The sequence below is a fragment of the Salvelinus alpinus genome, chromosome 31, assembly GCF_045679555.1.
Source record: "Salvelinus alpinus chromosome 31, SLU_Salpinus.1, whole genome shotgun sequence".
Classification (NCBI taxonomy): domain Eukaryota; kingdom Metazoa; phylum Chordata; class Actinopteri; order Salmoniformes; family Salmonidae; genus Salvelinus; species Salvelinus alpinus.
In genome coordinates this window covers 29,919,121-29,944,815 of record NC_092116.1, presented here as the reverse complement: position 1 = coordinate 29,944,815, position 25,695 = coordinate 29,919,121, and the positions used below count along the sequence as shown (strand labels likewise).

The window sequence follows — 25,695 nt, the reverse complement described above, 5'->3', positions numbered from 1 at the left end:
TCACTCTGGGCCATGAAATATTCATTTATAAGTCACTGGGCCATGAAATATTCATGTATAAGTTACTCTGGGCCATGAAATATTCATGTATAAGTCACTCTGGGCCATGAAATATTCATGTATAAGTCACTCTGGGCCATGAAATATTCATGTATAAGTCACTCTGGGCCATGAAATATTCATGTATAAGTCACTGGGCCATGAAATATTCATGTATAAGTCACTGGGCCATGAAATATTCATGTATAAGTTACTCTGGGCCATGAAATAATCATGTATAAGTCACTCTGGGCCACGAAATATTCATGTATAAGTCACTCTGGGCCATGAAATATTCATGTATAAGTTACTCTGGGCCAATATTCATATATATGTTGTTGGGCTGTCAGGGAATAGACAAGGACTTTGGTGGACCTCTCATTTTGCTTGTCCCAAGGTTCAGTAGAGGATATTTTAATAATTATGATTGGGTAAGACACAGCCTCTTGTATTTGCATATAACCACGAGATTGGATTATACTGGGCACTAGTAGAGGTGGGTGTAGATTCTAGAGAAAGAAAGTCATTTTTTAAAGCTGTCTAAAAAATAATGTATTGACTTATCTTATCTTTAAGTATCTTAAATACCAGCTCTGAAACGTTTACTATTAACAACCACTCAGCGGGACGTCAGCTCAGGGGTCTAAGTTCATCAGGATCTCCTAGGGCAATAACAGTATCATTTATCAGCTCTGCAACTTATTATTAAATAAATACTTTAGTTTTTAATACCTTAGTGCGCCCCAAACCCTTCACCTGTGGGCCAGGAGTTCCTCACCGTAATGGGACCTAGTGTCCCACGAGACGAAAGAGGTATACTCACCTTGTCATGCTGAGGCATTTTCATACACACCCCAAAGCATGGGCCCAACACAGTAACAAAGAGGAAACCCTCTGGTCTATTTGGGTCGGTGGCCCCTCCAGAGGAAATGCACAGACAGTATTTATTCAAGCAAAGCCTTTTATAATCAGTCTACACATCCTATGGATTCTCTAGCTCTCCACCTCCAGGAAACACAATCCTGTTCCTAAAGAAAAATACTAATTATATGACCCTGCACGTGTGGGTAAAAAGCAGAAGCTTACCTCTAACTGATGTCTTAGAATTCAGAAAAAGTTAACAACAAAATACAGCAGTAGAATATTTATCAAAAGGGCCCCAGAGAGAGAGAGGTTCTAAAAACAGGCCGTCTGCAGACAAAGAAAAATAACTTAACAACAATGACTTATATACAGTCCAGCCTCGCTTGTAAACTCCTCCCACAACCAGTTACATCTGATTCACACAATACAGGAATACCCCCTTATCCAATCACTACTCCCCTGGTTACAAAACATCCCCCTTATCCAATCACTACTCCCCTGGTTACACCCCCCCCCTGATCTAATCACTACTCCCCTGGTTACAAAACATCCCCCTTATCCAATCACTAATCCCCAGGATACAAAAAATGTGTGGCTAATTTGAAGAATCTCAAATATTACATATATTTTGATTTAACACTTTTGGTTACTACATGATTCCATATGTTACTTCATAGTTTGTTTTCACTATTATTCTATAATGTAGAAAATAGTCAAAATAAAGAAAAACCCTTGAATGAGTAGGCATATCCAAACTTTTGACTGATACTGTAAATCTAGTTACACATGGGAATACTTGGGAACATAATCCCTCAATTAATTAAAAAAAAAAGTTCAACAACGAATAAAAAATAAATACAAAAATTCTATAGATTATCTTGTTTTGCTCAGAAAACTTTGGGCCAAATAAAAATTACCCACGGGCCACAACTCCCCAACACCATCCCTCAGTTGTTGACCTAAAAAGTGGTGGTTGTCTGAACTGCAGATTGTCCATTTCATACACAAAGAGTAGCAACATTACCTGTTAGGTTCAGACAACAGCCCCATTATATCATTACTGTGACATTGGACTGAGCAGGATCAGGAGGACCAGCTAGAGTTGGTCCACAGGTGTATCTCAATACTCTCTTAGTCCCCTCTCTGTGTCCTCATTTACTTTCTTTGTGGATGTTTTTCACGTGTTAGCAGATTAGTCTTCTGAATTAATATATTATCAGACTGAGCAGCCATGTTGTTTCTGATTTAAGTTTTTCCCTCAGTTGCCACAGCTAAATGGTTTCTCTCTGGTGTGAGTCAATTTGTGCTTAGTTAAGGTATCCTTGCGATTGAAGCTTTTCCCACAGTCACCACAGCTAAATGGTTTCTCTCCTGTGTGAATCCTCATGTGCCTGGACAGAACTCTTTTGTGTTTGAAGGTCTTTCCACAAACAGGGCAGGTGCAGGGTTTCCAACTGTGACAGAGTCGGACATGGGCCTTTAGTTTACAGGTGGACTTGTAGCGGTTTTGGCAGGAACTACAATCACTGGGTATCTTACTGAAGAGAGTCACATGTCTCTGCAGGTCAGCTTTCAGAGCAAATGTTTCACCACAGTCACGGCAGTGGTGAGTTTTTCTAGCTGTGGTGCTGGGTTTGGAACAGTGTTTCTCTAATGGTGGACTGGGATCCAATGGTGGACTGCTGTCAAGTCCTACTGTGTAGCTGCTTACAGCTGAACTGTGGCTGGAGGTATTGTTTTGATTATCTGGAGCATCACAGGGAATGTAGAGATCCTTAATGTGCGTCACAGTGCCAAAAGGTTTGAGATCCACTGGGTTAGAGTCTCTCTCTCTGTTCTCCACAGTCCGGGTTTGGGGAAGAGTCAGGGACTGAAGTGATTCCTCCTGATCACATTCACTTTTCACACAGGAAGGAGTGAATATGGAGTCTTTGGTATCAACGAGCCCTTGAAGCTGCTCTTCCTGCTGACTGGTCCTGACTTCCTCCTGTTCCTCTTTAATCTGTGTGGTCTCTGGGTCCTCCTGCCCCAGACTGGGACTCCACACCTGCTCACAGTGCTGCTGCTCAGGGGGAACCTCCTCTTCAGAGTCAGAGAGCTGCAGGGAGTCTGGAGGGAAGGAGAGGAGGAGCAGAGGTTATTTATATACTACAGAATTAAATAGAACACTTGAATCACAAATGTGAATTATAGATCTCAATGATTTTTTTATTGAAAATGTCTTTACTGGTATTGATCCTAAATAATAACAGGAGCTAAAATAATGTGCAATACAGATAAATTGTTCTACTGCTCCCAAACTTGATATTTGAATAAAGCTTGTACACGTCCTAATAATGTGAAAGATTTCTCAGAAAACTAGATGTTTTGATCACCGTATCCTTACTTCTATTATGACCTCACGGCGTTTAAGATGAGCAGAGTCAGGGGTCTACAGGACTGAAGCCGTACTCTGCCTACTGCCATCATCAATGTAATATTGAATTACTAGTGTGAACGTAAACGTACTCACCATCTCTAATGAAATGCATTGGAGTCAGAGAGGCTGTGCTATATAAGCTATTTCAATAATATTTTCCTCACAGATAACTTTTGAATCACGCCCGGATAATCTTAGTTACATAAAAAAAAAAACAGTTCTTTAACAATTACATTTACATTTAAGTCATTTAGCAGACGCTCTTATCCAGAGCGACTTACAAATTGGTGCATTCACCTTATGATATCCAGTGGAACAACCACTTTACAATAGTGCATCTAACTCTTTTAAGGGGGGGGGGGGGGGGTTAGAAGGATTACTTTATCCTATCCTAGGTATTCCTTAAAGAGGTGGGGTTTCAGGTGTCTCCGGAAGGTGGTGATTGACTCCGCTGACCTGGCGTCGTGAGGGAGTTTGTTCCACCATTGGGGTGCCAGAGCAGCGAACAGTTTTGACTGGGCTGAGCGGGAACTGTACTTCCTCAGAGGTAGGGAGGCGAGCAGGCCAGAGGTGGATGAACGCAGTGCCCTTGTTTGGGTGTAGGGCCTGATCAGAGCCTGAAGGTACGGAGGTGCCGTTCCCCTCACAGCTCCGTAGGCAAGCACCATGGTCTTGTAGCGGATGCGAGCTTCAACTGGAAGCCAGTGGAGAGAGCGGAGGAGCGGGGTGACGTGAGAGAACTTGGGAAAGTTGAACACCAGACGGGCTGCGGCGTTCTGGATGAGTTGTAGGGGTTTAATGGCACAGGCAGGGAGCCCAGCCAACAGCGAGTTGCAGTAATCCAGACGGGATTACTGCAACTCAATGGATGAAACAGTTTATTAACTAAGTAGAACCGTAGCTAGCTAGGTAGTAGATCTACATACTAACCTATTCTACGTAGTTTTATCTCTGGTGTGATCCGCAGCAGTCTCCGTAGCAGATCATTCTCCTCCTGGTACTCTGCTACAGTTTCCTCAACCGCACCAAAAATCTCCACAGCAGCAGATGCCGTTAAACATTCATTTAAAAACACACAGAACAACTGTAGTTTAGATGTTTTCAGTGGACTGAGAGTTGGGTATTCAGCTCGTACGGCTTCTTGACATGGGTCCTCCTGATCACATTCACTTTTCACACAGGAAGGAGTGGATATGGAGTCTTTGGTATCAAAGCGCCCTTGAAGCTGCTCTTCTTCCTGACTGGTCCTGCCTTCCTCCTGTTCCTCTTTAATCTGTGTGGTCTCTGGGTCCTTCTGTCCCAGACTGGGGCTCCACTCCTGCTCACAGTGCTGCTGCTCAGGGGGAACCTCCTCTTCAGAGACAGAGAGCTGCAGGGAGTCTGGAGGGAAGGAGAGGAGGAGCAGAGGTTTACACTCCCCTATGTATTTATTTACACAGTGAAACTAACATTTACAAATGTGGCTCCATACTCCAGAATTTGGGATTTGAGATCAAATGTTCATAACATCTGTTTTACCATTTAGAAATCAAATAACCTTATGTATCTAAACCCCAATGTGAAGTCATAAGCGTTTGGATAAAGTGACTTAGTGTATTACAGTAGTCAGAAGTGTAGTATTTGATCCCATATTCCTTACACACATTAATCTCATTTTGCACTATTTATTCGTGATTATCCATAATCATAGTAGCAGCCACGTGAATGTATAAGTGTTCAGAAACATTTATATTCTCATTTACAATTTAAAAAATGACTCCAAAAGTACAATACATTACACTTGAAATGTTAGTCATTTAGCAGACGCTCTTATCTCCAGCAATTACAGGAGACATGAAGGTTAAGTAACTTGCTCAAGTGCACATGGACAGATTTTTCACCTAGTCGGCTTGGGGATTCGATAGGCCACCTGTGGCCCCACATTATTCACCTTTCAGTTTCTGTACATACATACTTGTTATACATAGTTTTACCTCCGGTGTTATCTTGACAGATAACTTTTGAATCACGCCCGGATAATCTTAGTTACATTTTTTTTTTAAAGTTCTTTAAAAATGGATAAAACAGTTTATTAACTAAGTAGAACCGTAGCTAGCTAGGTATTAGATCTACATACTAACCTATTCCACGTAGTTTCATCTCTGGTGTCCCCCGCAGCAGTCTCCGTAGCCGATCATTCTCCTCCTGGTGTTTCAGTACCGTTTTCTCAACTTCCCCGAAAATCTCCACAGCTGCCGCCGTTAATCGCTCATTTAAAAACACATGAAACGACTGTTGTTCAGACATTTTAAGTTGACTGGTAGCTAGTTAGCTAGTTAGTTAGCTATTCAGCTGGTAGCTTCTTCCACGAGGAAAGAAAAGTGGTCACAAAAAAACGAATCCCCTTCGTAATTTCACTTCCGCATTTTCCTTCTGTTTATTTCAGCGGGTTGCAAGCCCATAACCACAGCACATCGCCTCTATGTGGATGGAGCGTAAACTACAAGGTACAGACTGGTAGTGATAATGGAAATAGATAACTACATGTGGGGAATACGTTATAATATATTAGAATACTTATGTATGTGACCAATAAAATGTTATTTGATTTGAGAATGAAGTCCCAAGCCGTTGCAGCTTTCTGAAGTCGTCTATGTTACAATGAGTTGTCTTTCAATTCAGTTCATACATATGGTTAGCAGATGCGAAATGCTTGTGCTTCTAGTTCTGACAGCGCAGTAATATCTACCACAAAATCTAACAATTCCCCAACAACTATCTAATACACACAAATCTAAAAAGGGGTGAATGAGAATATGTACATAAAAATATATGGATGAGCGATGGTCGAGCGGCAATGGCAAATACAGTATATACAGTTGAAGTCGGAAGTTTACATACACCTTAGCCAAATTCATTTAAACTCAGTTTCACAATTACTGACATTTAATCCTAGTACAAATTCCCTATCTTAGGTCAGTTAGGATCCCCACTTTATTTTAAGAATGTGAAATGTCAGAATAATAGTAGAGAGAAATATTTATTTCAGCTTTTATTTCTTTCATCACATTCCCAGTGGGTCAGAAGTTTACATACACTCAATTAGTATTTGGTAGCATTGCCTTTAAATTGTTTAACTTGGGTCAAACGTTTCGGGTAGCCTTCCACAAGCTTCCCACAATAAATTGGGTGAATTTTGGCTCATTCCTCCTAACAGAGCTGGTGTAACTTGCTAGCACAGACTGGAATATGTTCCGGGATTCATCCAATGACATTGAGGAATACACCACCTCAGTCATTGGCTTCATCAATAAGTGTATCGACGACGACGTCCCCACAGTGACCGTAAGTACATATCCCAACCAGAAGCCATCGGATTACAGGCAACATTACAGATTACGGATTACAGAGCTGCCGCTTTCAAGGAGCGGGAGACTAATCCGGACGCTTATAAGAAATCCCGTTAGGCCCTCAGATGAACCATCAAACAAGCAAAGCATCAATACAGGATTAAGATTGAATCGTACTACACCGGCTCTGATGCTGGTCGGATGTGGCAGGGCTTGAAAACTATTACGGACTACAAAGGGAAACCCAGACGTGAGCTGCCCAGTGACACAAGCCTACCAGATGAGCTAAATGCCTGTTATGCTCGCTTCGAGGAAAGCAACACCGAAGCATGCACAAGAGTGCCAGCTGTTCTGGATGACTGTGTGATAACGCTCTTGGTATCCGACGTGAACAAAACCTTTAAACAGGTCAACATTCACAAAAGCCGCTGGGCCAGATGGATTACCAGGGCGTGTACTGCGCGGACCAACTGTCAAGTGTCTTCACTGACATTTTCACCCTCTCCCTGACCGAGTCTGTAATACCTACATATTTCAAGCAGACCGCCATAGTCCCTGTGCCCAAGGAAGCGAAGGTAAACAGTTATGGAACACTGAGCCATTGACTGCCTGCCTGCACCAGGTGGCTATGTTATGACTGTGTTGCTTTTGACAATAAGGCTGAGTATTTTTGTCTATTTTTGTTTTCCCCCTTTTGTGGGGGAAAACTAATTCTGATTGGGTGGGCCTGGCTCCCCAGTGGGTGGGCCTATGCCCTCCCAGGCCCACCCATGGCTACACCCCTGCTCAGTCGTGAAATCCATAGATTAGGGACTAATGGATTTATTTCAATTGTCTGATTTCCTTCTATGAACTGTAACTCAGTAAAATCGTTGAAATTGTTGTATGTTGCGTTTATATTTTTGTTCAGTATACTTTATTTAGTCTGATCAGTGGAACAATTCTCTTTCTTAAGTTTTTGAGCCAATTTCTTTTCGCTTTGTCGTCATTTGGGAGGTGATGGAAACTACCATCTCTGACAGGAACATTCTGATTTAGTTTTAGGTTTATGGTCGAAGCACTCCAATTTAAACCAATCATTACGTGTTTGTCTGGTTCTATGTACAACCACGAACATCACATGTTGTCCCCGAACTCCGTAACATTTTAACATCTAGCGAGTGAATATCTCATTATTGCTTATCCCAGTTGGCTAACTTCTAAAACCAAAAATACCACCGGCCAACCCAGTACTTCGCTACTTCCTCCGTGAGTAACTGTTACCACCCATAATCGTTTCCCCAGTAACCTCCCCAGGACACTTGTGGAAAGAAAGCTAGCTAAGTTAATTAGATATCACCAGCTACCTACCTTCATATTAGCTAGCTATCTTGATGTATTTATCTCTGTAAAAAACAAACTCCAAATGCATTTGTAGGTAGCTAGCTAACAGCCATGGAGGAGGGTGAACGGATAGCAGCCCCAACTGTCAAAGTGAGAGGGAAGGCTATTCTGTACAGGGCAGGTACTCTGTATAGTTCCTGTCCCTAGAAGTGAGGACGGGGATAATAGTAACATAGTAACACATATCATATTCAGTGCGGTGTATAATGAAGTCTGTTTCTTGTGTGGTGTTCTGTCCTCAGATAAAAAGAGCTATGAAAGCCTGTCTACAGATGAAGAGGACCCAATGAAGAGCAGTGGTTCTCAGTCCTGGTCCAGGGGACTCAAAGGGGTGCACGTTTTTGTTTTTGCCTTAGAACTACACAGCTGGTATTTATGTATTCATTTGTGATGCTATCCTTGATATGAGCATGTTATTGTCACATGCTACACATGCACATGCATCTATCAATCCAATGTTATCAGGATTTGTTATAATAGATATTATACTTTAGTAATCCACAAAGACCTGGTGACGTAAAAGTCTAAGAATGACATTATCTTCCATATTCCTACAGATACCTTGTTACTGGAGATTCATTCAAAACGATTACCTACAGTTACCGTGTAGGGCACTGCAAGGTTGGGTGACCAGGGTCATCTGGGACTGCCTCCTGGAGGAATTCAGGTGTGTGAGGGCTCCCTGTGTCCTTCATAACTTCACGAGGATGGACACGAGGACCAGGAGGGGATCTGCAGCTCGCCGCCGTGTGCCAGAGGAGAAGTCTGCTGCTCTGCAGGATGTTTCAAGGATGGGGTCCAACAACGCAGCAGGGGAGGAAATCTGTGTGCGGGAGATCTTCACCTCCTACTTCTTTCGAAGAAGGTGCTGTTCCCTGGAAACATCATAGACTACACTATGCACAACCAAAGGCTCTTTTAAGAGGGTGCTGTTCCCTGGCAACAACATAGACTACACTATGCACAACCAAAGGCTCTTTTAAGAGCCATCCACATTGCAATAAGAATATTCTTCCATTTACTTAGCTATGTCAACTGCAGTTATTCAATACCCAGTTTCTCTCCCTTTGATTTCTACCTCAGGTGAGGGTGCTGTTCAGGTAAGGGTGTGATGTCTGTAGAAAAACAAAACAGGCTATTTTAAGTCACCCATATTGATTTTTTTGTTTTTACCTGTGTCCTTCATAAGTTGGATCTGCAACTCGCCGCTGTGTGCCAGAGGAGAAGTCTGCCGCTCTGCAGGATGTTTCAAGGATTAGTTTCAAGAATAGTAAGACACTTCATTATTTCTATAACTATGCTATATTGTTTGTCCTCGTGTGTCTGTGCATGTTTTTCCAGCCACTTAGTGTAGACACCAGGTGAGACCACACACACAGATTCCTGTTGAACACTGTCTCTTTAACTACCTTATTTTCTCAATAACAGTCTCTCTCCTTCACTTTATCCATCTCTCCTCTTCTCCCTAAATCCTCTAGGTTATATCAGCTGATAACAGTCTCTCTCCTTCACTTTATCCATCTCTCCTCTTCTCCCTAAATCCTCTAGGTTATATCAGCTGATAACAGTCTCTCTCCTTCACTTTATCCATCTCTCCCCTTCTCCCTAAATCCTCTAGGTTATATCAGCTGATAACAGTCTCTCCTTCACTTTATCCATCTCTCCCCTTCTCCCTAAATCCTCTAGGTTATATCAGCTGTGTCGGTGAACCCCTCCCTCCGTGTCCGTGTTGCCCAGCAACAGCCCCAAAACATCACTGCTCTAGAGGAGATCTGCATGGAGGAATGGGCCAAAATACCAGCAACAGTGTGTGAAAACCTTGTGAAGACTTACAGAAAACGTTTGACCTGTCATTGCCAACAAAGGGTATATAACAAAGTATTGAGATAAACTTTTGTTATTGACCAAATACTTATTTACCACCATAATTTGCAAATAAATTCATTAAAAATCCTACAATGTGATTTTCTGGATTTTTTTTCCTCATTTTGTCTGTCATAGTTGAAGTGTACCTATGATGAAAATTACAGGCCTCTCTCATCTTTTTAAGTGGGAGAACTTGCACAATTGGTGGCTGACTAAATACTTTTTTGCCCCACTGTACATGAAGACACAGCATCATTCAAAGACTGGAATGTGATACTCCTGGTATTGGACTTGACTGAAAAAGAATGTTACAGACATTTATACCTGAACTACACATTTATTTGCCAAGGTAGAGTACATAATCAGTGAATATATTAAATGTACAGGCTACAATGTGGGGATTACCATGCATGGTAATAACTACTTGTATATACGACTTGCTGCCAACAGCCCGTTCCATCTCATCCCATTATGTTCTATTGGGTTGAGCTCTGGAGACTGACCAGGTCAGGTCAAGTAAACTGAACTCACTGTCATGTTCCAGGCGATGTTTTTCCACTGCTCATTTGTCCAGTGTTGGTGATGGCGTGGCCACTGGAGCCGCTTCTTATGGTTTTTAGCTGATAGGAGTGGAACCCGGTGTGCTCGTCTGCCATCTAGCTTCTGGGTCAGTAGCTTCTGCACCACATCACACACACACACACACACACACACACACACACACACACACACACACACACACACACACACACACACACACACACACACACACACACACACACACACACACACACACACACACACACACACACAGACACACACACACACACACACACACACACACACACACACACTCATTAGCCTGATTGACTGACTCTATTAGCTAAATAATGTTCTTGTCATACTTTGTGTGTTATAAATAAATAAAAAATGTTTACTTTACCAGGTAAGTTGACTGAGAACACATTCTCATTTACAGCAACAACCTGGGTAATAGTTACAGGGGAGAGGAGGGGGGATGAAGTGCCATGGCATCTTTTATTGACCACAGAGAGTCAGGATACCCGTTAAATGTCTCATCCGAAAGACGACACACTACACAGGACAATGTCCCCAATCCCTGCCCTAACATATACAGTATATACAGGGCATTAGGAAAGTATTCAAGCCCCTTTACTTTTTTGTCACGTTATATCCTTATTCTAAAATGGATTAAATTGTTTTTTCCCCTCATCAATCTACACACACAATACCCCAAAATGACAAAGCAAAAACGTTTTTTTATACATTTTTGAAAATGTATAAAAAAATTATAATAGTGGAAATAGTACATTTACATAAGTATTCAGACCCTTTACTCAGAACTTGGTTGAAGCACTTTTGGTAGCGATTACAGCCTCGAGTCTTCTTGGGTGTGATGCTACAAGCTTGGCACACCTGTATTTGGGGAGTTTCTCCCATTCTTCTCTGCAGATCCTCTCAAGATCTGTCAGATTGGATGGGGAGTGTCGCTGCACAGCTATTTCCAGGTCTCCAAAGAGATGTTAGATTGTGTTCAAGTCCGGGCTCTGGCTGGGCCACTCAAGGACATTCAGAGACTTGTCCCGAAGCGTTGTCTTGGCTGTGTGCTTAGGGTCGTTGTCCTGTTGGAAGGTGAATCTTCGCCACAGTCTGAGGTCCTGAGCGCTCTGGAGCAGGTTTTCATCAAGGATTTCTCTGTACTTTGCTCCGTTCATCTTTCCCTCAATCCTGACAATCCCGGTCCCTGGCGCTGAAAAACATCCCCACAGCATGATGCTGCCACCACCTTGCTTCACCGCAGTGATGGTGCCAGGTCTCCTCCAGACGTGAAGCTTGGCATTCAGGCCAAAGAGTTCAATCTTGGTTTCATCAGACCAGAGCATCTTGTTTCTCATGGTCGGAGAGTCTTTAGGTGCCTTTTGGCAAACTCCAAGCGGGTTGTCATGTGCCTTTTACTGAGGAGTGGCTTCCGTCTGGCCACTCTACCATAAAGGCCTGATTGGTGGAGTGCTGCAGAGATGGTTGTCCTTCTGGAAGGTTCTCCCATCTCCACAGAGGAACTCTAGAGCTCTGTCAGAGTGACCGGGTTCTTGGTCACCTCCCTGACCAAGGCCCTTCTCCTCCTCATTGCTCAGTTTGGCCGGGCGGCCAGCTCTAAGAAGAGTCTTTGTGGTTCCAATCCTGTCTCGGAGCTCTACGGACAATTCCCTCGACCTCATGGCTTGGTTTTTGCTCTGACATGCACCGTCAACTGTGGGACCTAATATAGAAAGGTGTGTGCCTTTCCAAATCATGTCCAATCAATTGAATTTATTACAAGTGGACTCCAATCAAGTTACAGAAACATCTCAAGGATTATCAATGGAAACAGGATGTAACTGAGCTCAATTTCGAGTCTCAAAGCAAAGGATCTAAATACTTGTCATTATGGGGTATTGTGATGTCATTATGGGGTATTGTGTGTAGATTGATGAGGAATTTTTAAAATGTAATCCATTTTAGAACAAGGCTGTAACGTAACAAAATCTGGAAATGGAAGGGTCTGAATACTTTCCGAATGCACCGATAAGCTACTCAGGAAGAAGAAGAAAATTCCAATATTAATATATGTAGCCTTAGAAATAAGGTTAATGAAATCAATAACTTGCTAACATCAGATAACATTCATATATTTGCCATTCTCTGATACTCACTAAGGATTATTCCTTTGATGATACAGCAGTAGCAATACAGGGATATGACATCTACAGAAAATGCAGTAATGTTTCTGGTGGAGGTGTTGCTGTGTTGTTCAGAGACATATTCCTGATCATCTTAGAGGATCTCATGTTTAACGCTGTTGAAGTGTTCTGGTGGAGGTGTTGCTGTGTTGTTCAGAGACATATTCCTGATCATTTTAGAGGATCTCATGTTTAACGCTGTTGAAGTGTTCTGGTGGAGGTGTTGCTGTGTTGTTCAGAGACATATTCCTGATCATCTTAGAGGATCTCATGTTTAACGCTGTTGAAGTGTTCTGGTGGAGGTGTTGCTGTGTTGTTCAGAGACATATTCCTGATCATTTTAGAGGATCTCATGTTTAACACTGTTGAAGTGTTCTGGTGGAGGTGTTGCTGTGTTGTTCAGAGACATATTCCTGATCATTTTAGAGGATCTCATGTTTAACGCTGTTGAAGTGTTGTGGTTGCAGGTTCACCTGCTTCATCTAAAGCCTCTTCTTTTGGGGTGCAGCTATAGGCCACCAAGTGCTAACATTCATTATCTGGATAATATGTGTGGATGTTAACACAGAGGTCTGTTTTCTTAATTACTGTTTAGTGTTTCTGTATATCAATATGGACTTTGTAAAAATCTACAAACTTGGAAGCTGATCCTAGCTGTTGCACTCAGGTACATCTAAAGGCTGTATAGATCATAGAAATCTGTATGATTCAGGTGTTCTATTTACTTCTGTGGTATATACCGTAGGTAACCTCTACCCTCCTCTCCTTCCCTCCAGACTCCCTGCAGCTCTCTCTCTCACTGTCTCTGAAGAGGAGGTTCCCCCTGAGCAGCAGCACTGTGAGCAGGAGTGGAGCCCCAGTCTGGGACAGTAGGACCCAGAGACCACACAGATTAAACAGGACCAGGAGGAAGTCAGGACCAGTCAGAAGGAAGAGCAGATTCAAGAGTTTGGGACTGATATCACTGAGTTCAATTTCACTCCTTCCTGTGTGAAAAGAGAATGTGATCAGGAAGACCCACTTCAATGATTGACTCTTCCCAAAACCCAAACTGTGAAGGACAGAGAGAGACTCTAAACCAGTGGATCTCAAATCTTTAGCCACTGTGACCCACCTAAAGAGTTTCAAAATTCCAGATAATCAGAACAATGCCTACAGCCACAGCTCAGCCATAAGCAGCGACCATGTAGGACTTGACAGCAACCCACCACTGGATTCGAACCCCCCAATGGGGGAACCCTACACCTGCCCCTTTTATGGCAAAACCTTCAAACATTTGTCCACAAAAATAGAAAAACTGACCATAGAAATAACGTCTTCAGTCAGAAGATGGGAATAAAAAGGCAGAATGTGGACAACACTCTTAGGAAAGGAAAGCAACTCCAGACCATTCATACTATGGGCCTCAGATAAATACGTATACTGTACCATGGACTTAATGTTGTAAAACAATGTATGTAAATAAAGTTTGATTTGATTTGAATGACGAGGTAATGATCAAACAGTACAGAGTATTGTAGGAATTTCACAGTTCTGATGTTCAAAGTCTGTTTAATTTTTCCCTTCATTAGAAACAGCAATATCTGATCATTTGATTTTGGTCAGGTTGATGTAATTGATACGTGAAATTAAAAACAATTCCAGAAAAGGCATCCTTGCATTTGTCCAAGACTATTTCCAAGAGTATTTCTCATAAATTCTGACCTAATGCTACTCATTCATCATGTTGATTTAATCTTGTATGGAGTAATGATAAACTGTTGACTCCTGGGAAAGAATTGATTCTCCCAGATCATCCTGTACTTATGATAACCACTATTTGTCTACATGTAGTCATCGTTTTCCTTTACTACTGGTCTGTAGGCTGCCTTGCACAGTAAACTCCCATCCAGCTGGCGGCCCTGTTGTGTTTCTGGGTTCGTCACCAACTAGAACAAAGAATGTCCTAAGATTCCTTGACTTGAACACGGAAGTAGGATTGGTAACGAGTTTTTATTTTTTCTGTTCCTTGTGGGGAGTAAAGAAAGACATACTGACTAAACTGAATAGGCTACCCAGGTCTCATTTTACTGAAAATGTCTAAACTACAGATGTTGTGTGTGTTTTTAAATGAGCGTTTAACGGCGGCTGCTGTGGATATTTTCGGGGAAGTTGAGAAAACGGTAGTAGAGTACCAGGAGGAGAACGATCGGCTACGGAGACTTCTGCGGAGGACACCAGAGATACAACTATGTAGAATAGGTTAGTATGTAGATACTGATAGCTAGCTATAGTTCCACTTTATTGATAAACTGTTAACTGATCACCACTTCATACATGTTGAAGAAGTTGTTTTTAAACTTACCGTGCATTAATAAAAACATTGTCATAAAAACAGGAAGTGATTTTAATTTAAAATTCAAAAATGGATCAAATTTGGAAATAAATAGCCTCTCTTCAATTACTGAGAAGTAATTGAAAATGGATTCTAGATTTTAATTATTGAACTGGCATTATAGTTAGCCTAGTCTTGAATTTACTGGCTTAAAAATTCAAATTGACCACAACCCTGATGTCTAAAGCCTGATAGAGCCACACAGTGGAGGTGTAATAATACCCATAAACCCACAGTGGAGGTGTAATAATACCCATAAAACCTAGCGGTCAAACAGGGAAATGGTTTTAATCGTTTATCCACCATTCATTTTCCCCATAGGGGATCTTAGAAACACTTAAAATAAGGACTGCGTTTAATGCAGGCTTACCCGGTGTGACGTTTTGATAACCATGTAAATCTCTCTCAGACAAGGTGACTTCTATAAATGTATTCGCCACTGGCGGTCGGTGCTGTTAAAGATGGAGGACAATCTTTTTTGCTTTTATGAGCACGGCCTTATTTCTATTACAGCATATTGGATGACTGTCATTCATATTCCATTCACCCAGTTTAATGTAACATTAATGGGTTTATGTTACTGTCATTCATATTCACCCAGTTCAATGTAACAGTGATAGGTTTAGGTTACTGTCATTCCTATTCACCCAGTTCAATGTAACAGTGATAGGTTTAGGTTACTGTCATTCCTAATCACCCAGTTCAATGTAACAGTGATAGGTTTAGGTTACTGTCATTCATATTCCATTCACCCAGTTCAATGTAACAGTGATAGGTTTAGGTTACTGTCATTCATATTCCATTCACCCAGCTCAATGTAACATTGATAGGTTTAGGTTACTACATGATACTCACATTTTCCCTATAGCCATCATGAGGTTGCTACAACGTAGCCTAGCCTATGAATGATAGTATACAACACAGATGCACAGGTTGAGAAACATTTGAGTAATCAAGGTAACAGACAGCGAGACATTTAATACCACCTTGCACACTCTTGCCTGCATCTAGCTGATCTAGGGTGTAATCATTAGTCCAACAGTTGCAAACAAGAGTTTCTATTGGACAAATTCAGGTATGTTTATCCCTGTTCCGTTTGCTTCCGTTTAATAAAGTTTTTAACAGAATCTGCGGAATGAATACACCCCTGATTACACGCAAACGCAGTTCACTTTCGTAGCAGCAACATACAAACAGTATGATCACTTTGAACGTTGTAGCTATAATTCCTTCTCGCGTCTACGTGCTCTCACCTTTTCCCTTCAGTGCACAACACATCAGCTGTCTGTGACCAGGCAACAAAAATCTTTCCAAGCCAAACCTTCATATCATAACCGCTAACTGCTACACACAGCCTACATTGTCACCATTATTAGCTAATGTCATAGTCAACATAGCTACTAGAGCTAACACATTAGTAAACCCTCTACAATCATGTAGTCAGCAAGCAGTTTAGCAGTTACACCGGAGGACACCAGTGGCAAAACATTTATACAACCAAAAGCTTACCTTGACTTGGAAGAGTTCCAGGGTTGGATAGCCATAGCCAGCTAGCTAATGTAACAGTGTTGCTTCTGTCCCTCTCCTCGCCCCAACCTGGGCTTTAACCAGGGACCCTCTGAACACATCAACAACTGCCTCCCACGAAGCATCGTTACCTATCGCTCCACAAAAACCGTGGCCCTTGCAGAGCAAGGTAAAGAACTACTTCATGATCTCAGAGCGAGTGACGTCACCGATTGAAACGCTATTAGCGCGCACCGCTAACTAGCTAGCCATTGGTTACACTAATATCTTTTTGAGCTGGGTGTTTTGAGTAGGCTTAACTAGCTAGCTGCATTCGCTAGCTAAGTGGAAGTGAAAAATAGACTAAATTTCGCCAGCTCTCCCTCTCTTCTCCTTCATTTTTGAAGATATAAAATCATTCAAAAGTGTTCAACTATTGTCTTTCTCTCTTTGAGTCAACTACTCACCACATGTTATGTAGTGCAGTGCTAGCTAGCTGTAGCTTATGCTTTCAGTACTAGTTTAATTCTCTGATCCTATGATTGTGTGAACAACATGTCAGTTCATGCTGCAAGAGCTCTGATAGGTTGGAGGACGTCGTCTGGAAGTTGTTACTGTGTAAGTCTATAGAAGGGGGGTGAGGACCATGAACCTTCTAGGTTTTGTATTGAAGTCAATGTACCCAGAGGAGGATGGAAACTAGCGTAGTAGCACGCATAGCTGAATCAGGTGTAAGAACATTGACTATCCAGTAGCAGCTCACTTTGTTGACGCTAACCATCCTCCCTAAAAATACACAGGCATTGAGTTACTCTACCAAGGAGAGGAGGTAACATCGAGATCCTACTACTACAAAGGGAGGCTTACTGGATATCCTATCTAAAAACATTGTCCCTTAGTGGTCTGAATATTAACTTTGATCTCAGACACTTCTTATGAACATCATATCAAGTTTTCATGACATTACCCTGAAGAAGGCACATTGATGCTGAAACGTTGGTGATTTACCCAATAAATGACTGAGAATTTATATATGGAGTGTGCGACTCTCTTTAGTTTTAAAATAAATTATTTGGTGACATGGAAATATTAACTATAGTTTTATCTTAATAGGATAACTTAAAAAAAAAAAAAGTTTCATAATTTTTAATGAAATTCACTGAGGAGGATGGGCCTCCCCTTCCTCTGAGGAGCCTCCACTGATATCCGGCTTTATTTACGCTCAGATTCGAAAAAATGCTAATTAGCATCCAAGTAGACATCATGCGGAACTACAAATCCCAGCAAGCGGCTGCACGTCATCTATAGCTGACTTCTTTGCTAACACGTATTTTGTCATTTTAAAACTCGTACAAGATAGTTCACAGAATTGTTCATTTAAATACATTTTTGCCAGTTTATTCATTACTACTTTTAGATGACGTTAGATAGTTCACCCATAGATTTTTTACTTTGCCTCGATTCGGCAGTCCCGTCCAGAGCATCATGGTGTTTGTAGTTCTTTATGATAGCCACATTAGGAGCTGATTGTCATTTCATTTTGGGGGGGGTAAATATAGGCGAATATATTAATAAAAGTCACCTTGTCCTAGAGAGATTTACACGGTTATCAAAACGTCACGCCAGGGTTAGCCTCCTTATTATAAGTCATTGTAAAGGGTAAGCCTACACAAAACACAGCCCTTATTTTAAGTTATTGTAAAATCTCCTATGGGGAAAAATGAATGGTGGAAAAACGATTAGAACCATTTCCTTGCTTGACCGTTTTATGGTTATACCTTATACTGTGGTTATTTGGTATTTTATTAAGATTACCATTAGCTGTTGCAAATGCATCAGCATTTTTAAAAGGCACACGTAGCCTACATATCAATACATACACATAAAATATCTAGGTCAAGTAGAGGAGAGACGTTGTGAGGTGTTGCTTTATCTGTTTTTTAAACCAGGTTTGCTTTTCATTTGAGCAATTTGAGATGGAACAGAGTTACATGCAACAATGGCTCTATATAATACTGTACGCTTTCTTGAATTTGTTCCGGATTTGGGGACTATGGTAACCTCTGCTCCTCCTCTCTGTCCCTCCAGAATCCCTGCCGCTCTCTGTCTCTGAAGAGGAGGTTCCCCCTGAGCAGCAGCACTGTGAGCAGGAGTGGAGCCCCAGTCTGGGTCAGAAGGACCCAGAGACCATACAGATTAAAGAGGAACAGGAGGAAGTCAGGACCAGTCAGGAGGAAGAGCAGCTTCAAGGGGTGGAGCCTGATGTCATAGAGTTCATATTTAGTCCGTCCTGTGTGAAAAGTGAATGTGATCAGGAGGACCCACGTCAAGAACCCGTACTAGCTGAACACCCAACTCTCAGTCCACTGAAAATGTCTAAACTACAGTCGTTTCAAGAGTTTTTATATGAGCGTTTAACGGCGTTTGCTGGTGCAGAGATTTCCGGGGAATTTGCGAAAGCAGTAGCGGAGTACCAGGCGGAGAATGATCGGCTACGGAGACTGCTGCGGATCACACCGGAGATACAACTATGTAGAATAGGTTAGTATGTACAGAAACTGAAAGGTGAATAATGTGGAGCCACAGGTGGCCTATCGAATCCCCAAGCCGACTATGTGAAAGATCTGTTGATGAGCACTTGAGCAAGTTACTTAACCCTCATGTCTCCTGTAATTGCTGGAGATAAGAGCGTCTGCTAAATGACTAACATTTAAAGTGTAATGTATTGTACCTTTGCAGTAATTTTTTACGTTGTAAATAAGAATATAATATGTTTCTGAACACTTATACATTCATGTGGATGATACTATGATTATGGATAATCACGAATAAATCATGAATAATGAAGATAATATCCGTCAAAATCAGGAATAAAGATCATACACCCCCCCTCCCCAATAACAGGGGAGGTCAGCATTCTGGGGGGGATGTGATGATCTTTGTTTCTTTTAACTTTCTCACTTGTCGTCATTGAAGATTCATTCATAATTATCCAGAAGCTTATGTAACACAGCCTCTCTGACTCCAATGCATTTCATTAGAGATGGTGAGTACGTTTACGTTCACACTAGTAATTCAATATTACATTGATGATGGCAGTAGGCAGAGTACGGCTTCAGTCCTGTAGACCCCTGACTCTGCTCATCTTAAACGCCGTGAGGTCATAATAGAAGTAAGGATACGGTGATCAAAACATCTAGTTTTCTGAGAAATCTTTCACATTATTAGGACGTGTACAAGCTTTATTAAAATATCAAGTTTGGGAGCAGTAGAACTATTTATCTGTATTGCACATTATTTTAGCTCCTGTTATTATTTAGGATCAATACCAGTAAAGACATTTTCAATAAAAAAATCATTGATCTATAATTCACATTTGTGATTCAAGTGTTCTATTTAATTCTGTAGTATATAAATAACCTCTGCTCCTCCTCTCCTTCCATTCAGACTCCCTGCAGCTCTCTGTCTCTGAAGAGGAGGTTCCCCCTGAGCAGCAGCACTGTGAGCAGGAGTGGAGCCCCAGTCTGGGACAGGAGGACCCAGAGACCATACAGATTAAAGAGGAACAGGAGGAAGTCAGGACCAGTCAGGAGGAAGAGCAGCTTCAAGGGCTCTTTGATACCAAAGACTCCATATTCACTCCTTCCTGTTTGAAAAGTGAATGTGATCTGGAGGACCCACTTCAGTCCTTGACTCTTCCCCAAACCCAGACTGTGGAGAACAGAGAAAGTCACTCTAAACCAGTGGATCTCAAGCCTCTGTCCAGGCACATGAGGATTCACACAGGAGAGAAGGCATTTATCTGTGGTGATTGTGGGAAAAGCTTTATTCGCAAGGCGCACCTAACCAGGCATAAACTGACTCACACAGGAGAGAAACCATTCACCTGTGGTGACTGTGGGAAAAGCTTTCGTCTCAAAGGGAACCTAACCACTCACAAACTGACTCACACCAGAGAGAAATCATTTATCTGTGGTGACTGTGGGAAAAGCTTCCGTCTCAAAGGGAACCTAACCACTCATAAACTGACTCACACAGGAGAGAAACCATTTAGCTGTGGTGACTGTGGGAAAAGCTTCAATCGTAAGGTGAGCCTAACTGAACATAAACTGACTCACACAGGAGAGAAACCATTTAGCTGTGGTGACTGTGGGAAAAGCTTCATTCGGAAGGTGCATCTAACTGAACATCAACTGACTCACACTGGAGAGAAACCATTCACCTGTGATGACTGTGGGAAGAGATTTATTCAGAAGAGGGACCTAAGGAGACATATACTGATTCACACAGGAGAGAAACCATTTAGCTGTGGTGACTGCGGGAAAAGCTTCAATCGAAAGGGGCACCTTACCATGCATAAACTGACTCACACAGGAGAGAAACCATTCACCTGTGGTGACTGTGGGAAAAGCTTCAATCGAAAGGGGCACCTAACCATGCACAAACTGACTCACACAGGAGAGAAACCATTTAGCTGTGCTGACTGTGGGAGGAGCTTTATTCAGAGGAGGGACCTAAGGAGACATATACTGATTCACACAGGAGAGAAACCATTTAGCTGTGGTGACTGAGGGAAAAACTTCAATCAGAAACAACATGGCTGCTTAGTCTGATAATATATTCATTCAGAAGACTAATCTGCTAACACGTGAAAGACATCCAAAAAGAAAATAAATGAGGACACAGAGAGGGGACTAAGAGAGTATTGAGATACACCTGTGGACCAACTCTAGCTGGTCCTCCTGATCCTGCTCAGTCCAATGTCACAGTAATGATATAATGGGGCTGTTGTCTGAACCTAACAGGTAATGTTGCTACTCTTTGTGTATGAAATGGACTATCTGCAGTTCAGACAACCACCACTTGTTAGGTGAACAACTGAGGGATGGTGTTGGAGAGTTGTGAACACTCAATGTCGTAGTCAGATATGGATACAAGATGTCCAGATCTGATGCAGGTTTCCCAATAGGCGGCCCGTTGGTGGTTTTATTTGGTCCCCAAGTTTTCTGAGCAAAACAAGATAATATATAGAATTGTATTTTTTGGGGTTCGTTGTTGGATATTTATTTTATTAATTTAGGGAATCTATTCCCAAGTATTCCCACATGTAAATAGATTTAGTAGTCAAAAGTTTGGATACACCTACTCTAGATTGTAGAATAATAGTGAAGACCTCAAAACTATGAAATAATACAATGGAATCATATAGTAACCAAAAGTGTTAAACAAATCTAAATATTTTTTTATTTTTTAGATTCTTCAATGTAGCCACCCTTTGTCTTGATGACAGCTTTGCACACTTGGCATTCTCTCAACCAGCTTCATGAGTTAGTCACCTGGAATGCATTTCAATCAACAGGTGGGCCTTGTTAAATGTTAATTTGTGGAATTTCTTACCTTGAACTTCTTAGGGCTGCAATCCCGTTAACGGGATGATATGACAACAGCCAGTGAAAGTGCAGGGCGCCAAATTCAAACAACAGAAATCTCATAATTGAAATTCCTCAAGCATATAAGTAATTCACACCATTTTTAAGATACACTTCTTGTTAATCCCACCACAGTGTCCGATTTCAAAAAGGCTTTAAAGCGAAAGCACCACAAACGATTATGTTAGGTCACTGCCAAATCACAGAAAAACACAGCCATTTTTCCAGCCAAAGATAGGAGTCACAAAAAGCAGAAATAGAGATAAATTAATCACTAACCTTTGATGATCTTCATCAGATGACACTCATAGGACTTCATGTTACACAATACATATATGTTTTGTTCGATAAAGTTCATATTTATATCCAAAAACCTCAGTTTACATTGGCGCCATGTTCAGAAATGCCTCCAAAATATCCAGAGAGAGCCACATCAAATAACAGAAATACTCATCATAAACTTTGATGAAAGATATGTGTTTTACAAAGAATTAAAGGTACACTTGTTCTTAATGCAACCGCTGTGTCAGATTTCAAAAAAGCTTTACTGCAAAAGCACAATATTCAATAATCTGAGAACAGCGTTCAGCCACAAAAGCAAGCCATACAGTTACCCGCTAAATTGTGGAGTCAACAAAAGTCATAAATAGCATTATAAATCTTCACTTACCTTTGCTGATCTTCGTCGGAATGCACTCCCAGGACTCCCACTTCCACAAGAAATGTTAGTTTTGTTCGGTAATGTCCATCATTTATGTCCAAATAGCTACTTTGTTAGCGCGTTTGGTAAACAAGTCCAAAGTCACGAAGCGCGTTCACTAAAAGCAGACGAAATGTCAAAAAGTTCCGTAACAGTCAGTAGAAATATGTCAAACGATGTATTGAATCAATCTTTAGGATGTTTTTAACATAAATCTTCAATAATGTTCCAACCGGAGAATTCCTTTGTCTTCAGAAGTGCGATGGAACAGAGCTCGCTCTCACATGAACGCGCATCAATCCCCTCTCCTTCAGCCCCACTTCACAGTAGAAGCATCAGACAAGGTTCTAAAGACTGTTGACATCTAGTGGAAGCCGTAGGAAGTGCAACATGACCCATATCCCACTGTGTATTCGATAGGCGATGAGTTGAAAACCTACAAACCTCAGATTTCCCACTTCCTGGTTGGATTTTTTTCTCAGGTTTTTGCCTGCCATATGAGTTCTGTTATACTCACAGACATCATTCAAACAGTTTTAGAAACTGCAGAGTGTTTTCTATCCAATACTAATAATATGCATATATGCATATATTAGCAACTGGGACTGAGGAGCAGGCAGTTTACTCTGGGCACCTCTGGGCACCTTTTCATCCAAGCTACTCAATACTGCCCCTGCAGCCATAAGAACTTAATGCATTTGAGCCAATCAGTTGTGTTGTGACAAGGTAGGGGTGGTATACAGAATATATCCCTATTCGGTAAAATATCATGTCCATATTATGGTAAGAACAGCTCAAATAAGCAAAGAGAAATGACAGTCCATCATTACTTTAAGACATGAAGGTCAGTCAATCCGGAAAATTTCAAGAACTTTAAAAGTTTCTTCAAGGGATGTTGCAAAAACCCTCAAGCGCAATGATGAAACTGGCTCTCATGAGGACCACCACTGGAAAGGAAGATCTAGAGTTACCTCTGCTGCAGAGGATAAGTTCATTAGAGTTAACTGCACCTCAAATTGCAGCCCAAATAAATGCTTCAGTGTTCAAGTAACAGACACATCTCAACATCAACTGTTCAGAGAAGACCGTGTGAATCAGGCCTTCATGGTCGACTTGCTGCAAAGAAACCATTACTAAAGGACACCAATAAGAAGAAGAGACTTGCTTGGGCCAAGAAACACGAGCAATGGACATTAGACCGGTGGAAATCTGTCCTTTGGTCTGATGAGTCCAAATTTGAGATTTTTGATTCCAACTGCCGTGTCTTTGTGAGAGGCAGAGTAGGTGAACGGATGATCTCTGCTTGTGTGGTTCCCACTGTGAAGCATGGAGGTGTGGGGGTGCTTTGCTGGTGACACTGTCAGGGATTTATTTAGAATTCAAGGCACACTTAACCAGCATGGTTACCACAGCATTCTGCAGCGATACGCCATCCCATCTGGTTTCTCTTAGTGGGACTATAATTCGTTTTTCGACAGGACAATGACGCAACACACCTCCAGGCTGTGTAAGGGCTATTTGACCAAGAAGGAGAGTGATGGAGTGCTGCATCAAATGACCTGGCCTCCACAATCACCCGACCTCAACCCAATTGAGATGGTTTGGGATATGTTGGACCGCAGAGTGAAGGAAAAGCAGCCAACAAGTGCTCAGCATATGTGGGAACTCATTCAAGACTGTTGGAAAAGTATTCCATGTGAAGCTGGTTGAGAGAATGCCAAGAGTGCAAAGCTGTCTTCAAGGCAAAGGGGGGCTACTTTGAAGAATCTAGAATATATTTTGATTTGTTTAACACTTTTTTGGTTACTACATGATTCCAAATGTGTTAATTCATAGTTTTAATATCTTCACTATTATTCTACAATGTAGAAAATAGTAAAATAAAGAAAAACCCTTGAATGAGTAGGTGTGTCCAAACTTCTGACCAGTACTGTACATGTATGCATATCAACTAGTTCTCACGGTCTCACGTCAGAATGTTTCTTAAATGTTAAATTTGGAAGTTGTTGCGTACGTAAAATATGGAAGTGTTTAAGGTTAAGTTGAGGTATTAATGCTGAATGGTTAAGGTAAGGGTTAAGGTTTGGGATAGGCTTAAAACATCACAGAAATTCGAACTTGTAACCTTTGGAATCAGAGGCAGACGTTTAGTCCCATCCGCCATCCCCGTCCACAACCCAAACCTACTTGAAGGTAACATCGCTCACTGTTGCCTCTAGTGGCCGATTTCCACATCATCTCCCGACAATCATGGCAGTCGAATACTGATTTGTATCACGGGTAACCTGGCTGGATCTTATCCCCAGTGTTATCATGGTTGAAATGATTCTTCTTTTTTTCCCCCACATACTATATCTGTTTGGTATTCTTGCGGTCAATTTGGAGTGTACAAATTTATAACTATGTTCCGTCCCCCGGCTGACATGCTTGCTGAGCGGCAAGAAGAGTCCCCATTAGGGTTGCAAAGCTACCGGTAATTTACTGAAGTTACTGGAATCTTCAGTAATTTTGGTAGTTAACAGAAAATCTATTGGATATCTAGGTGAAGGGGTGGCAGGGTAGCCTAGTGGTTAGCGCGTTGGGCTAGTAACCGAAAGGTTGCAAGTTCGAATCCTTGAGCTGACAAGGTAAAAATCTGTCGATCTGCACCTGAACAAGGCAGTTAAACCCACTGTTCCTAGGCCGTCATTGAAAATAAGAATTTGTTCTTAACTGACTTGCCTAGTTAAATAAAGGTACAATTAAAAAATATCTATTGTAACTTTGGTCATTTAGACTTTACATTTTGTATTAATATATACTGTTCATTTGCCGTATCTGTGTCCATATTGTCATGAGTTTCTAGTAGATCGATCATATGGGTCGAGGTGATAGTACAATTAATAAAATTCAAAAACATCTTATCAACAATGGCATTTTTTTTGTCGATTTAACTCGTCCAACTATTGACTGTTCATAACTGCCACCAGTTTGACGCCAAAAAATGGACAACAAATACATATTAACATAGTAAAATAAATAAGTGTCCCAAATATATAAAGGATG

At 41.4% G+C, this 25,695-nt stretch overlaps 2 protein-coding genes and 1 long non-coding RNA gene across 3 annotated transcripts; 2 read left to right on the top strand and 1 right to left on the bottom strand.

The window, feature by feature from the left end:
- Nucleotides 1-939: 939 nt before the first annotated feature.
- Nucleotides 940-5,719, bottom strand: LOC139561445 (chorion transcription factor Cf2-like). The gene is made up of 3 exons (XM_071378545.1): nt 5,443-5,719; nt 4,253-4,702; nt 940-3,012 (listed from the first exon to the last, which is right to left on the bottom strand). The coding sequence occupies exons 1-3, from the start codon at nt 5,606-5,608 to the stop codon at nt 2,162-2,164; spliced, it is 1,467 nt and encodes a 488-aa protein (XP_071234646.1). The 5' UTR covers nt 5,609-5,719; the 3' UTR covers nt 940-2,161.
- A 2,299-nt stretch (nt 5,720-8,018) lies between these two features.
- On the top strand, nt 8,019-9,969 carry LOC139561472 (uncharacterized). The gene is made up of 3 exons (XR_011672146.1): nt 8,019-8,899; nt 9,224-9,304; nt 9,721-9,969. It is a non-coding gene; the product is annotated as an uncharacterized lncRNA (long non-coding RNA).
- A 4,537-nt stretch (nt 9,970-14,506) lies between these two features.
- On the top strand, nt 14,507-25,553 carry LOC139561440 (zinc finger protein 436-like). Its single transcript, XM_071378537.1, has 3 exons — nt 14,507-14,882; nt 18,610-19,062; nt 19,969-25,553. The coding sequence occupies exons 1-3, from the start codon at nt 14,717-14,719 to the stop codon at nt 21,090-21,092; spliced, it is 1,743 nt and encodes a 580-aa protein (XP_071234638.1). The 5' UTR covers nt 14,507-14,716; the 3' UTR covers nt 21,093-25,553.
- The last annotated feature ends 142 nt before the right edge of the window (nt 25,554-25,695 follow it).

Coding starts and splice junctions, on each gene's coding strand:
- LOC139561445 (XM_071378545.1), bottom strand. CDS start 5,608: ATGTCTGAACAACAGTCGTTTCATGTGTTTTTAAATGAGCGATTAACG. Junction 4,703..5,442: donor GATGAAACTACGTGGAATAG/GTTAGTATGTAG, acceptor CCTTCCCTCCAG/ACTCCCTGCAGCTCTCTGTC. Junction 3,013..4,252: donor GATAAAACTACGTAGAATAG/GTTAGTATGTAG, acceptor CCTTCCCTCCAG/ACTCCCTGCAGCTCTCTGAC.
- LOC139561440 (XM_071378537.1), top strand. CDS start 14,717: ATGTCTAAACTACAGATGTTGTGTGTGTTTTTAAATGAGCGTTTAACG. Junction 14,883..18,609: donor GATACAACTATGTAGAATAG/GTTAGTATGTAG, acceptor CTGTCCCTCCAG/AATCCCTGCCGCTCTCTGTC. Junction 19,063..19,968: donor GATACAACTATGTAGAATAG/GTTAGTATGTAC, acceptor CCTTCCATTCAG/ACTCCCTGCAGCTCTCTGTC.